The following is a 14797-nucleotide window of genomic DNA, read 5'->3' on the forward strand; positions in this document are numbered from 1 at the left end:
TCTATACTATTACTAGTAGAATTACTAGTAGAATTATAGGAAGAATTAATATTAAGTACTCCTTATATGTTGTTAAGGTGTAATAGTTAACTAGCAGGGCGGCTAGTAGTCTGTAGTATAGCAGCATCTTTAGTAGTAGTAAAGGGAATATTTTATTTATAGCACCTTTGCTAGTATTATATATACTACTTTTAATTTACCTTATAGCGTGCACCTTAGTATAGAGTAAGATAATAATAATACTAGAACTTGTTCTATTAACTAGATATTTATAGGTAAGGGGTAGTGATTATCTACTGCGTACTATCTATAACAGTTTCTATATTAATATAGCACTTAGGGATATAGATAGTAGATATATAAATATAGATAGTAGTGTTTAATCTAAACTATAGTGTGTTCCTTTAATAAGCTATAATACAATTATGCTAGTCTTCTATTATAATAGCTTAGTAGCGTAAACTTACTATTTTGCTATACTAGACAACATAAATATTAGTAAGCTATATACGTATTAGTAGAGTTATAAAGTTTTACGTTTATTATAGTTACTATAATAAACGTATTAGTATAGAAAGTAGACTTTGTATTATCTTCTTTTATACTATATAGGTATTCTACTTTATATATCTATATATTCTACTATAAGCAGACGTACTAGATATAGTTTATCTCGCTATAAGTTAGACCTAATCTTACCTACTACTTAAAATAATACTATTAAAGATGTAGTATATAACTGCGATCGCGACAGTTAAGACTACTAGAATAACTATCTAAACTGCACCTAATTAAGGAAACTCGCTAAGCTTATAAGCTAACTCTTCTAACAAGATAAACTATGCTATAGCAACTTTCTATAACCATCTTGCAATAACTAAACCTCTAACCTTGTTATTGCTATTAGACTTCTATAATAGGATATTTAAGTGTGTGGATATATAATTGCTTAGAAGACTAATAACTATTCTAGAGTATAGTGTAACACTATACTCTGCGCCTATATTCTATTCTACTTAGGAGATTTTGCGTTAAAATATATTAGTTCTAGGATAGATAATTAACTTTAATAGATTATTAACTTAAATACTTAGGACTGTTACCTTAAAAATAGTGTAGAGAAGCACACTAGTCTATATCTATTACGTATCCTATTAGATTATAAAGAGTGTTATAGCTATATTATAGAACCTATAATATTAAATTAATTAGTTTAGAATAGCTCTTTCCTTAACCTAATTAGATCCTAGAGTTGTATTTACTAAGATTGCATTTATAAGGATAGGCTAGAGTAACTTAGATAGTATGTTATCTATATAAATAGTACTATAATATTAATACTAATATATATCTAATTTAAAAACCTCTAAGTCTAATCCTACGTGCCATAGCGATATTATAGTGGTTAGGGAGCTTACTTTACCTTTACTACATAATCTACCTTATAGAACTCTACTATTAAGCAGTGACTTAGCGTATCCCTCTATAACCTTAACACCCCTATCCCCTTATCTACTTTATTAATCCCTCCTATTACCTTCTTTGCACAGCTTCTTCTTCCCCTCTTGCGTTAAAGCTGCTTATTAACTACGCTAATTAAAGTTGCTTATTAGCTACACAGTCCTAAAGTTACTAAAACTCTAATAGAACTAAGTCTCCCTCTTTTAAAAGTAAATAGATAGTTTACTAAATTATAGTTAGGTACACCGCCTGCGTAGGCGCATATATAAAGCCACTTATTAACTACGCTAATTAAAGTTGCTTATTAGCTACGCAGTCCTAAAGTCTCTAAATCCTTAATAGAACTAAGTCTCCCTTATTTAAATATAAATAGATAGTTTACTTACTTATATATAGGTACGTTACCTGCGTAGGCGTATATATAAAGCTACTCCTTAATTACGCTAAATTAAGTTACTGTAACGACTTAGGTAGGTAGGGCATCTGAAAGGTATCCTATACGACTCAAAGGCATATGGAAGTGCGCGTCTGTACAGAAAAGGATGAGATTCCTACACCTATAGGTCTTGTATAAAAGGACAAGAAGAATATACCTATCCTAACTATAGGCGAGCTGTTCTCTATATACATAAGTGAGTTAGGCCTTTATTAGGCCTAACTTGGTATAGAATAATAGGCAGGCAATTCTGCCTTATTATTACACTACCCCCTCCTATAGAAAAAGGATAGTCCCTATCCTTAGGATTAGGTTTAGATCCCTTATTAAAGAAGAGCTTTTTGCAAATAATTCTACCTTTACCTCTGCCTTTACCTTTACTTCTTCTTCCTAGGGCATAGACCCCTATCCCTGGCCTATATATAACTAGCCCTTTACCTACTAACTTTCTTATTCTTATATCCCTAATTTTTTAAATATTTAACCTAATCTATCTAAAATCTAGTAAGTATTTAATCTATATAATTAAATAGTTACTAATCTAAATTAGAACCTTTAGCTATGCTAGTACTAGTACTACTAGGAGTCCTCCCTATTACTTATCGCGCTCTCTATATAAGAGTAGTTAGGGCTCTAGCTAGGGGCAGGTTTAACAATTTTAATTTTAAGTTAAAGAATTCTAAGAAGTGCTAGTACTATATCTCCTAGAATAAGTATTATAATCTAGTAAGTATCTAAGTCTAATAGGGTTCCTTTACTAATTCTAGCAGATTCCTTCTTTTATTAGCTAAGAGTACTCTGCCCTTAGGGGTGCTCTAGATAAGTACTATAGCTTAGTAGCAAACCCTGCTAAAGGGGATAAGGATAAGGAAGCTGTGGTTACCTATTAGAAGGATATTAAGTAGTTTAAGGCCACTATTTAAGAAACTGCCTAAAACCTAGCTAAGTGCGTTACTATTACTAATACTTAGACTAAGGGTATAGAGGCTACTAAAATCCTTATAGCTACCTATTATACTACTATATCTAATTTATATTAGCTTTAGAATAGTATCTATAAGATAGTCTTAGTAGTTAGGGGCTTAATAAAGGCTATAAACAAACTTAAGGAGGAATTAGCACTAAATTAGGAGGCAACTTTCTTAGTATAGGCTAAGATAAAAGCATTCTACGAGAAGGAGTCTAAATTAGTCCTAGCTCCTACTACTACTCCTGCACCTGCTCTAATCCCTGCTGCACTAGTTGTCTAGAAGCTAGTAAAGAAGGATAGTCTAGGCGCTATCTTAGCTAATACAGAGTCTAAACTAGGTTCTAATAGAGAGATAGATATAGAATAAAGAGGTTTCCTAGGGGTAGTGTCCTAGGAACCTTAAAGGTTCTAAATAGGATATAATAATAAATAGCGACAAGAATAATAGTAATAGATAGTAGTTAATAGATAATACGTAGCTAAATAGGATGTGAATTAGTTCTAATATTAGGTATAATTATTGTAAAGTAATATTAGATCCTCTCTACCTTTTTCTTATGCTTAAATCTATTTTAGTAAGCTACGTGGGGGACCTAGCTAATTTAGATACTATTAGTAGAATGCCTGTAATTTATAGGGAGCACCTATAAAGTTAGAGGTAGGATACTAAATAGGATTAGGATTGTGTCTAACCTACTTAACCTTATATTTTAGCTTAGATTAATATAATTTACTAGCTAGGATTTCTTCTACCTCCTATTCCTCTACACCTTGTATAGGGGTACTAGGGGGTTTTAGAGCCTCTTATCTAGGTAATAGGTCTTAGGGATCTTTATATAGTATATTAGGAGAGAAAACGTTATAGATCTTAGAACTAGGTAGTAATTAGAGGTAATACGCGTTTCCTACTTGTTCTAATACCTTAAAGGGACCTTCCTATTATTTAGATAGTTTTTAGCTAGGTTATAAAATAGCAAGATTAGTAGTAGATAGATAAATATAGTTACTAACCTTCTAGTTAACTAGATAGTAATAGTAATTAGTAGTAGAGCGTATTTAGTCTTAAGCTCTTTCTATATTTTCTTTAGCAATCTTCTAGGCGTTGTGTATCTAAGTAGCAAGGGATAAGGCGTCCTTATAGTTTAGTTTCTCTAGTATAGTAGATAGGGTCTTTTCTAGTTTCTAATACTAACTTTACTTTAGTAAGGAACTAAAGAGGAGCTAATATAGAGCTATGCTAATAGATAAATATAGAAGAGTACTTTAGGCACAGTCTATTATAGGTAGTAGGTCGCTCTAGTTATCTTAGTAATAGGATATAAAAGGCCTTAGTCTCTAATTAATATACTTATTTATAATCTTAGTTTGTCTATTAGTTTGTTTATAGTAGGTAGTAGAGAGCTTAACTTTAGTGCCTATAATCTAATAGAACTTAGACTAGAAACTAGATATAAACTAAGGGCCTTAATTAGAAATAATAGTATCTAGAGTGTGTCTAAATTAGTACACCTACTAAATAAATAAGGTAGCTATACCTTAGGCGTCTATAGTTTTGTAGCAAGGGATAGTAATAGCTTGCTTTAATAGGTAATTAATAATAACTATAATCTAATTGTAACTACGTTAATCCTAGGGAAAATCCTTAAAATTAATGCACAGGTGCTGTATTAGTAGACTAGGGATAGGAAGGGGGTAGAGCATGCTAGGGAGTTAGTGCTGTCTTAGGTACCCTCTCCTGCATAGGATACAGTTCTAAACGTAGCGTTTATAGGTAGTCTCTATACCTTTCTAGTAGTAATGTTAGGCTAGAATCTAATAGGTTTTAGTAGTAGATAGGTAGGTAGTAGACACTTAATTATAAGCCTTACGAATTAGTCTAGTATATAGGACTAATCTAGCAGGCACGCAAAGCTAATCCTAGTAGAGAAGGAGTCTGTTTTCTATCTAATAGTGCTTAGGTAACTCTAATCTTTCTATTAGGAATAAGGACCTATTTTCTTAGAGAAGAGTTTTAATAAGTTCTAAGGATCTAAGAGTTATAGGGTTCTAAACTACTATAATTAAAGCAAGGATTAGTAAGGAACGCTTAGCTAGGTAGTCTTACGCTAAGTTAGAGTTAATTTAGGGGTGTAACCTATCTAGGGCAATTATTACTTGTAAATAATTATCCCTCTAAGTAGTCTTAAGGTTAATTATATCCTATTCCCTTCTACTTAGGATATTAGCTTAGGCATTATAAGATCTAGGAGTATACTTAATTTAGAAGTTAAAAGGACTTATAACCTCTAGCTATCTAGCTTGCCTAGCACTAAGGACTTTAGTAGATATAAAGTACTCTAGTGCTCTATAGTCTATGTATACTCTAATAAGGTGCTAAGTACTTATTAGGTTAGCACGCTATTTCTTAAAGGCGTAGATTATAGCAAATAATTCTTTGTTATAGATTTCCTAGTTAAGTTTAGAACTAGTAAGGGTCTAACTAAAGAAGGATATAGGGTACTATTTCCTATTAGGATGCTCCTATAAGAGGATAGCTATAATAACTCTATTAGAGGCGTCTATTTCTAGTTTTAGAGGGTACTTAGGATAGAAGTAAGCTAAGCTTAGGATTACTAGTAGGGTATTCCTAAGCTAGTTAAAGGCTTATTAGCATTCTAAAGTCTATACAAATAGGGTAGCAGGACTCTAGAGAGCAGTTAAGGGCTTAGCTGTCTTAGAGAAGTTTTCCACAAATTGCTAGTAGAATCTAGTAAATCCTAGGAAGGACTTTACTCTAGTTATTATTGTAGGAGCAGACTAGTTTCTAAGTGCTTTAACTTTGTTAGGATCTACCTCTAAGCCTTTGTTAGTAAGGATATATCTAAGGTAACAGGTATAGGTTGTATAGAATTTGCTTTTCTTAATATTAGCCTGTAATCTAGCAGAACAAAGACGCTTAAGGACTTTTTAAACATAGTCCTTATAAGTAGCAAGGTTTTTAGAGTAGATAAGGATATTATCTAGATAGGTAATATAGAAGTTATCTAAATAATCTATTAGTACGTTATTTATATAGCGCTAATAGGTTACAGGTCTATTATATAGCCTAAATAGTAGGACTTTGTATTTATAGGTACTATACCTAGTGCAGAAAGTAGTGTACTCCTTTAAGTTAGGGTCTATTTAGATCTTATTAAAGGCAGCACAAATATCTAGCTTAGTAAAGATTTTTGCTTTAGCTAGCTAGGATAATAGATTATCTATGCAGGGTATTAGGTACGCGTCCTTTCGCGTTAAGCTATTAAGCTTATAGTAATCCACATAGATCCTAAGGCCTCTATTTAGCTTCTTAACGCACAGGATAGGAGAGGTAAATAGGCTCTAACTAGTCTTAATAAAACCTTTCTATAGGTGCTCTTGTATATATTCCTTAGTAGCCTAGAGTTCCTTAGCATTTTAACAATAGAGGGGACTCTAGTAGTTTAGAAGGGGTTCCTCTAGGACTATCTTGTAGTTATAAGGCTAGTAGATTAGAAGTTTGTTAGCCTTAGCCTTATTAAAGACGTCCTAATAGGAGTTATAGTTAGATAGGAGCTTCTAATCTAATAAGCTATAGTTAAGAGTGTCCTATTTAAATAGGGTTTAGATCCTTTGCTTAATCTTATACAGGCTAGTAGTAAAGAATTTATTAGAAGATTTTTTTATATTAAAATAGAAAGTATTAGCAGAAATAGTAGTAATTTAGAATTTTACAGGTAGGGTAATAGTTAGCAATTAGACTAGGGTAGGTAGCGTAATAGGTTTAGTAGCAGCCCTATAAGTAGCTAGAATTTTAAGTATACTACGTATCCTGTTAATTAAACTAGGACTGTTTTAGTTCTAGTTCTCCTCTTAATCCTAAAGGGCGTCTCTTTGCAAGATATTGTAGGTAACTAGAGTAGACAGCACTTGCTAGTAGAGTTGTACTAGAATAGGAGGTGCGGGGTTGTAGGTTAGAGGATATTTCTCTAGCTAGATTAGTTAAGATTTATCTGTATTAATTAGGATTTAGAACTATTTTAGCTAGTGTTATCTAATAATATAATCCTAAGAACCTAAGTCTACTATTATAAAGGGGTAGTTATAAACCTTTTAGCTACTAACTATTATATAAAGCTAAATATAGTAGGTAACTAGGGAGGTAATCTAGTCCTAGAACCCTTTAATAGTAAGCTTATATAGTAGCTTTTAGATAGGTACCCTAAGTATAGAAGAGATATTATAAGCAATTTTTAAATTAAGAAATAAGTAACCTTAGGCCCTAGTATCTACTAAAGCGTTTAGGCAAATACTAGATCTATTAAGGTATAGGGTTATACGTGCAAGCAAATAGGAACTAATAAATAATTTAGTTAAGGAAAGGTTTAATAGGTTATATTAAGTTAGGCCTAGGAAGGAGAATCCTCCTAGGCGTTATTGTTTCCTGTCTAATAGCTATCTAAATTAGTTAATTTAGCGGCTTCTTCTTCCTTAGAATTCTTAACAACCTATTCTACATCTATAGCCTAAATCCTAGGGGGTTTAGGGTAGTTACTAGAGAAGTGCCTAGGCTTTCTATAATTATAGCAATTTACTAGGATTCCTATTATAGTAGCGCTAGGAGTAGCTAGCATAGTAGATAGGGGTTAATTATTTTAAGGGGTAGTGCCTTATTACTGTAAGTAGGGCATATAAGGTTTAGCTATTAAAGGTCTATTATAGTATTTCTAATTAGCGTCTAAATAGGACTAGTTTCTAGAGTGTTAGAAGGGGGTTAGTCCTTTTCTAGATAATAGAGTAGTCTAGGTAGAAGTAGATAAGGTAGGGTATAAGCAACATTCTATATTAAAAGTAGTAAGATAATCTACTATAGTCTTAAAATTATTGTGCTAATTCTATTAGAAAGCAAGATTTAGTATTATTAGGGAAGGTGTAATCTTTATCTAGAGGTAGTAATACTACTCTAATTAGGGTACTTCTCCTCTAATAGCAAGACTCTAGAATTATAACTTAAAAGTAGGGAACGTCTCTATATTAGTTATATATAGGCAGTTAAATATAGTCTAACTCTTAGCTATCTTATTTCTAGTAATAAAGTAAGTTTAAAGGAGGGTAATTATTTCCTTAGCTTTTTAGAATTAAAGACTTAGGGAATTAGATAGGTAATATGGCTCTAAGTATTCTCTTGCTAGTCCTAAGTAGTGTCCCTAGACTAACGCTATCTAAGCTCTAGAAGAGGGGTAGTAATTAGTATTAATCTCTAGCCTATCCTAAATAGATACTTGCTATTATCTAAAAGTAGGGTTAGTACTATTACTAAGTGTAGAGATATTTAGCGTCTTTTTAGATTATCTCTTAGCTTTTATAGTATATACTATAGGGTTTAATATAGAAGCTAAAGACTAGCTAGGTTAGGTAGTACCCTATATCTCCTTATAGAGAGAGGTGTTATATAACTAATTAGTAAGTTACTTAACTTATTTCTCTAACCTCTCCTTTTTAGATAGGGTTAATATATATTTATCTTTAAGGGAGGTGTTACTTTAAGATTTCCTAGGAGCATAAGGTACCTTAAGAGATAGATAGGAAGCAGGTCCTTTAAGGAGGGCGTTGTTAATTAAGTCTTCCTTATCTAATTTCTTTCTATTAGTAAATAGGCTTTTAAAAGTAGCTAAACTAGATACTCTTCCTTTACCTTTATCTAATATTTTATAGTTAATAAGAATAATAAATCTTTTCTTTAGAGGGGGTTTAGTTATAAGAGGATATTAGCTTTGCCTCTAATTCCTCTAGGCTTTTAGTAGTCTCTAGGTCTCTACCTTAATGCAATCTAACGCAATTTTTCTAAAGGTAATCTAGCACCACCTATAGGTCTAGAAGTCTAAGCCTATAGGCTTTGGTTGTTAGAAGTTCTAATAGCTGTTCTAACTATAGAGTTGCAGGGTTAGGTAGCTACTAGAACTAAATTAGTAGCTTAAAATAATAACAAGTGCGATATTCTTAAATACTATTACTAGCTAGGATAATATTCTTCTTATAATATAACAACTTAGGTAGGTAGGGCATCTAAAAGGTATCTTATATAACTTAAAGGCATATAGGAGTGCGCGTTTATATAGAAAAGGATAAGATTCCTACACCTATAGGTCTTGTATAAAAGGATAAGAAGAACATGCCTATCCTAACTATAGGCGAGCTGTTCTCTATATATATAAGTAAGTTAGGCCTTTATTAGGCCTAACTTGGCATAGAACAATAGGTAGGCAATTCTGCCTTATTGTTACAATAATTAGGTACATTATATAAACTGTGTTTAAATAGACGCTAAAGTTAATACATATAATACTAATAATATATAAACTAAAAAGTAGTTTACCTTTGTAGAATATATAGTATAGTAAACCCTATTTAGGTTTACTTCTTGTACTTAAACTACTTTGTGGTCTACTTTAGATAAATATGGCTACTGTAAACCGGTTTTGTACCGTAGTGTAGGGGCTCACGCCGACTTGTCAGTAGTGCGTGCAACTGGCGCCAAGCGATCGCGGCTTGATTGGCTGTTCTCCAGATACTGGAAGTGCAGTAGAACTCGTTCTGCTTGACGTGCTTCCAGCCCTCGGTGCATTGAGAAGCGCCGGCCCAGCCCTGGCCGCCGCAGTGACTGTATGCCTGTATGGCCGAAGATGCGGGGGAAGAAGCAATAGACGAAGCGAATTTGACAGGCACAGTAGTAGGAATGATACCGGTAGGCGATCCAGTACCCGTATGTTTGAACATTCAATGCTGGTTGCTGGAGAGATAACTGGGGAGGTTTCGTTACCGGTAGGAGATGCACTTCCGCCAATGGCAAGAATGCGGCTGGCGCAGCCTCGGCAGCAACCACGACAATGGCCTGATTTTTACCCATAGAAGGATCAAGGCAGATGGAAGCATTGACAATGGAAAGAATTTCGGTCCCGTAGACCTTGGTCTCAGTATCGACAATTACGCCCGCATCGCCCTTACCGGTAGTGACTGTCTTGGGTGTGCCAATGTACTGAGATCGCGACTTGAAATCATTGATGCTATCGACAGCTGTGACACTGGTGATGCCTGTAGCTTCAATGATGCTCAGAGTAGAAATGTTGGTTGTAGTCATGGATATCAGGCGACCCATCATCTTCGGAGCTACTTTGATGCCCACTTCTGCGATTATGAGTGGCTTTTTCAATAAACGTCGTCACCATCGGCTGTGATACGGAGCCTACCAATAGACTGGGAACCCTGAGCGATAAGTCTTTTGTCTGGATCGTACTACCAGCTGGTGGACGGTGTGTTGCAATTTCTTTGGAAAAAGGCTTGACTTTCAAGACTCGTGGTAACAGATATCCACCAGCTTAACCGCTGACCGAATTGGGTCTGAAGGCCGGAACTCTTTGCATAGTGTTCGACGGCCCTTCAAACTGGCTCTGTAAAAGCAGTCTTCGATGTAGCGGTGAAGTTGGCTCTGGTACTAAACTTGATGGTAAAGATGGCAGAAACAATGCTTGATCTCAGCGCCAACGCGTAGTTCGATTCAATCAGACTTGGCTAGGGTGTTAACATTGCAGCTTTCAGACGCGACAGTCTGGAGCTGTTCGAGCTGTTCTGTTGGGCCAATGCCAGAATTGAACAAAATGCGAGGGAGTAAACAGGGCACTAGCAGTAAAGAGAACACACTGCCACTATTGTTGACCTTGTAAATGTCCGCTCGTTAGTTTCTGTCAACCAGAAAGAGTACTAAGAGCGGCCCATGATTTGACACCGGCGGTTTTTGCGTTCCATTCGCAGGCCAAATACGCCAAATCGGCCATTGTGTTATGTAAGACCACAGGAAGAAGTACTTGGGTCGGTCGGAACATCATGCGAGAAAGCCCAACGTATAATATGGTTGTCTGAAGTTGTGTGAATGGCTAGTGCTTATAAGACATCGTCGCTGATGGAGTTTGAACATAGAAGCGTGTAAGAGAACGCAGTTTGGTCAACAAAGGTACCGTAAAGAACTGGTGACATAGTGAAGTCACCAGTCGCAGCAGCAGGACTTGTGTAGCTGCTAATAGTTCATAGTGACCGGCATATGTATCAATGGCTTCGCCACTTGTGTTGCTTTCCCAACCGAGGACGCAACCTCATCCTTATTCAACCTTACTACTATAAGAACATTGACAGATATAGCATGGCCCATGCTGAACCCAGGCCAAGCGCGTCCACTGGTGATGGGTGCCTGAATTTGAATTGGACCTTTGGTTTTTAGGCAACGCTGCCAGTACTATCTTCAGCATATGGCGCAGGAATACAGGCTACGATACGAAGAGGGAAAACCGCGGACCATGAAAGTAGTAAAGCGACATGATGGCTGCCAACGAATGTAGATACCGGCAAGCCGTCAAGACTGTAAGAAAATGCAAAAAGAAGAGTGTCGGAAAGAACAAGATGAGCAAAGTCGACGACAGAAGGCCGGATTGAGGTTGCTATTAGAAGTTCCTTATGGTAGGATTTGCTCTATATGTATACTGTGATCTGGCAGCGGGACTAACAGTGCTCAATCTTTGCACTAGAACGATTACTCCAGCAGCGTATTCCAAATAAAGAGCCCCGTATGGCACAGCCGCAAACCCAGGAGAACTCCACCCTCTGAACAGGGCTGCAAAGCAACACGCCTGGATATAGCTCTCCAGGCATACTACAAGTATCGATCTTGCTGGCACGGTTACAGAAGTTTAATTAGCTGTAGCGCTCGAGAGGATAACTGATGTAGTTACTCAGACCACCTCCTGCGACTCAGTCAGAAAATCTTTGAAGTTGTAGCTTCAAATCACAGTCAAAGCAGGAAATTGGCACCCCTTACAGATTGCCATGGGTATTGAGAGAAATACATGAAATTTCATTGTGCCCTGTTCAATTGCGATGCGGGTTCTGAGCAAGATGGAAGTGGACTGATTGCACAACCGGGTGAAAACATTGCTACGGTAATCCTATCGCTCAAGGACGTTGCAGCTGATGATTGGTGGTACGAACACCTCGATATAGATAATTCGGTATGAATCTGATGCCACAGGTCAGTTCTGGAGGTCGAAAGCTACCTCCTACTGGTATAGGTGCGTGAGAACAAATAAGTATCTAGGGCCACTTCTTGAAAGTCACAGCCATCGATACTTGCAACAAGCTAAAGTCATTGCTAGCACCAGGTGAACCTCCCTCAATGTATGTACTATCTTTCATATTTTTGCCTCAAGTGCTAGAGAAGAACTATTATCACGGGTTAGCCGAGGATAAGGATCATGACGTAGACACGACTCCAAGCTTCGCCTCAGAAGAATTCACGACGAATGCGTTACACAGTACCAGTAACGCGTTGAACACCTCCAAGTTAGGCTGACACTGAAAGGCGACTCGCAAGTTTGTGAGGGACGCTGAAGTGGAAAGGTGGGGTAAGCTAACTGAACCTCGGTCTGCATGGTAGGTATCATTTACACCCAACATCTCAGAGCCTGTATGTATAGCCTTCGTGTTGGGTACATCAACTGAGCTGGACTGGAGCGGATACTATTTATCACAGCCCAGTACGGCAGACATTTTAAAATTTACAAATTGTTGAAGAAAGTCACATTTTGAAATTCCAAAGATGGCTCTAAAGAATGAGGTTCCAGCTTACGTGCTGGGCGTTGGTCTCACAAAGTTCATCAAGCCTCGCAAAAAACGCATGTATCCAGAGATGGGCTACGAAGCTGGTGTGAAAGCTATGCTTGGTGCCCACATCAACTACGACGATGTCGAGACTGGTGTTGCGTGTTATTGCTATGGAGATACAACAAGTGGTCAACGTTATACGTGAAAGGAGCCCACTCCACCATCAAATACAACATATGCTCTATGAATGCTGACGTAAAGACCAATGAAGTGCGTGGAACAAACGTAGGCGGTACGCGTTCACGCGCAAACACGTGACATGGGTGCATAAGGAGAGGGAGACGAACGATGTACCGGAGAGCATCTCCTAGCGCCATGGCTGTCAACCTTGGACAAGCCCTAAATGGTACCTGACATGTGATACCGAGAGCCCGCGCCATCCGGATCACTGTGATGATGCTGCCACAATTGCCGCGCACCAATCATTGCCGTGCTCTGACCCCTGTGGCGCGAGCATGTGCTTTTGACGAGGAGGATCAAGAAACGGGCTGAACGAAAAGAAAACGGCAATGAGTGCATGTGTTGGGAGATGCTCTGGCCTGTTGAAGGCACTAAATCAGCCTGAGAACATGGCATCATTTCTCAAATCTCATGCTCATCTGAGTCATCTATTTTGGTCCCGCAATAAGACGCCCTAATCTGCATCCTCAACAATGTTCACCTATTCAACCGGATACCATCAGCGCAACTGGGTGACTGAAAAGCAAAAGCCCCCCCATTCACTTCGCAGCGCTGACAGCAGCCCGTCCAATGACGACGTCTAGAAACGCCATTCTCGTGAACCTTGGGAATGCAAACGTCGGGCTCACGTTCATGGAGGCGTGATCAATCCATCACATTCGCCATCCGCCGTGTCAGCCTCTGGTTCATCTATCCGTCTTGCTTTTGCTCCAATAGCACCGCCAGGGTGGTTCTTGCGAAAGACAGTTTCCGTTTCTTCTTCGTGCAGAGCTTCAGCTACAGTCAAGGCCAGCATGTCGCCAACGGCGATTGTAACTGTTGTGCTTGTTGTGGGTGCGCATACGCCGAATGAGACTTCTTCGAGCTCGTGGATTGGGGCGGGAAGAAGGACCGCATTCGGACGCTGATTTATCAGAGGACAGTCCGAGGGCTTTGTGTGAGAAGTTATGGCCAGAATCGGGGTGTGCAGTGGGATATGGGGGAGGAGAGCCATCAACTCGGCCGTCTTTCCAGAGTAGGAGATAAACATGATTGCATCACGCTAGGAGTTGTTAGTATCTTGCATCTAATCTTCAACCCTGTTGAAAAGCGGATTATTTTTCTCGACATACCTTTTTGATGTCTCCAAGATCCCCATGCAGCGCTTCTGCGGCGTGCAGGAAGGAACTCGCTATGCCCAGACTTTTCATGGTAGCTACCATCTTCCGGCCCACGAGCCCGCTCTTTCCCACTCCACAGATGATCAGCTTGCCCCCAGCGTCATTGACATTAGTCAAGACTTCGACTGCTCGCAGCAGACCATCCCGCGCAACATGGTCAGACTGGTACAGAATAGTCACCTGCGACAGTGCAGTGGCGGCAGTGGAAAGGACGTTGACGGCGCGGGAGAGGAGACGGGTTCCTTCTGAATCGCTCGCGGATAAAGGCGGCGTAAGTGGCAGGCTATCAGAGCCAGCGCGTTTTCGTTTATGAGAGGTCGAGATTGCAGAAGAAGAGTGGTATATGTGGGTATCATCGAAGGTTGTCATTATACTGTTTGTTGAAGTGGTGAAATTAAACAGCAATGCCACTGCAGAGACAAATGCAATAAGAACCAAAAAGCCCGGCGAGCTATGTATGCTAGCAATCGATGGCGTCCAAGATCTCGTCGTCACCGCTCGGGAAGGCTCGGGGTTCACTGAAACGAACAGGCGTAGTTCACTGGCGACAAAAAGCCGTCGACAAGTCAGTGCAGGCCAGGAAGAAACAGGCCTTGCCGGAACCAGAAAGGCTGGAGGGCGGAGAGCTAACAAGACAGCATTAATAATAACATTCCATATTTGAGATGGAGCAGGTAGGTAGTAGGCCAGCCAGACCAAGCCCCCAGAGCAGGGGGGAAGTTTTCCACCTTTGCGTTGGATCGGATATCTAGAAACCCGGCGGCGCGACCCATGCCTACAGTAGAGTACAGTACAGTACAGTACAGTAGAGTACCCAGACCCGCGACAAGACGACTAGGTAGACAGAGTGAGAGTGGTTGATACAACAAAGAAATGAGAAACACG

General features: G+C 38.4%; 3 protein-coding genes across 3 annotated transcripts; 2 read left to right on the top strand and 1 right to left on the bottom strand.

Moving 5' to 3' along the window:
* Positions 1-11758: 11758 nt before the first annotated feature.
* On the top strand, positions 11759-12261 carry IAQ61_001290 (uncharacterized protein; the record flags this gene model as incomplete). The annotated part of the gene is made up of 2 exons (XM_066095047.1): positions 11759-11920; positions 12007-12261. 2 exons carry the CDS (start codon positions 11759-11761, stop codon positions 12259-12261), a joined length of 417 nt encoding a protein of 138 aa, XP_065954895.1.
* A 246-nt stretch (positions 12262-12507) lies between these two features.
* IAQ61_001291 (uncharacterized protein) lies at positions 12508-12717 on the top strand (the record flags this gene model as incomplete). The annotated part of the gene is made up of 1 exon (XM_066095048.1): positions 12508-12717. The coding sequence occupies one exon, from the start codon at positions 12508-12510 to the stop codon at positions 12715-12717; it is 210 nt and encodes a 69-aa protein (XP_065954896.1).
* A 666-nt stretch (positions 12718-13383) lies between these two features.
* Positions 13384-14281, bottom strand: IAQ61_001292 (uncharacterized protein; the record flags this gene model as incomplete). Its single annotated transcript, XM_003839541.2, has 2 exons — positions 13384-13794; positions 13865-14281. 2 exons carry the CDS (start codon positions 14279-14281, stop codon positions 13384-13386), a joined length of 828 nt encoding a protein of 275 aa, XP_003839589.2.
* Between the last annotated feature and the right edge of the window lie 516 nt (positions 14282-14797).

The sequence above is a fragment of the Plenodomus lingam genome, assembly GCF_022343315.1.
Source record: "Plenodomus lingam strain CAN1 chromosome Unknown contig_12, whole genome shotgun sequence".
NCBI classification, from domain to species: Eukaryota; Fungi; Ascomycota; class Dothideomycetes; order Pleosporales; family Leptosphaeriaceae; genus Plenodomus; species Plenodomus lingam.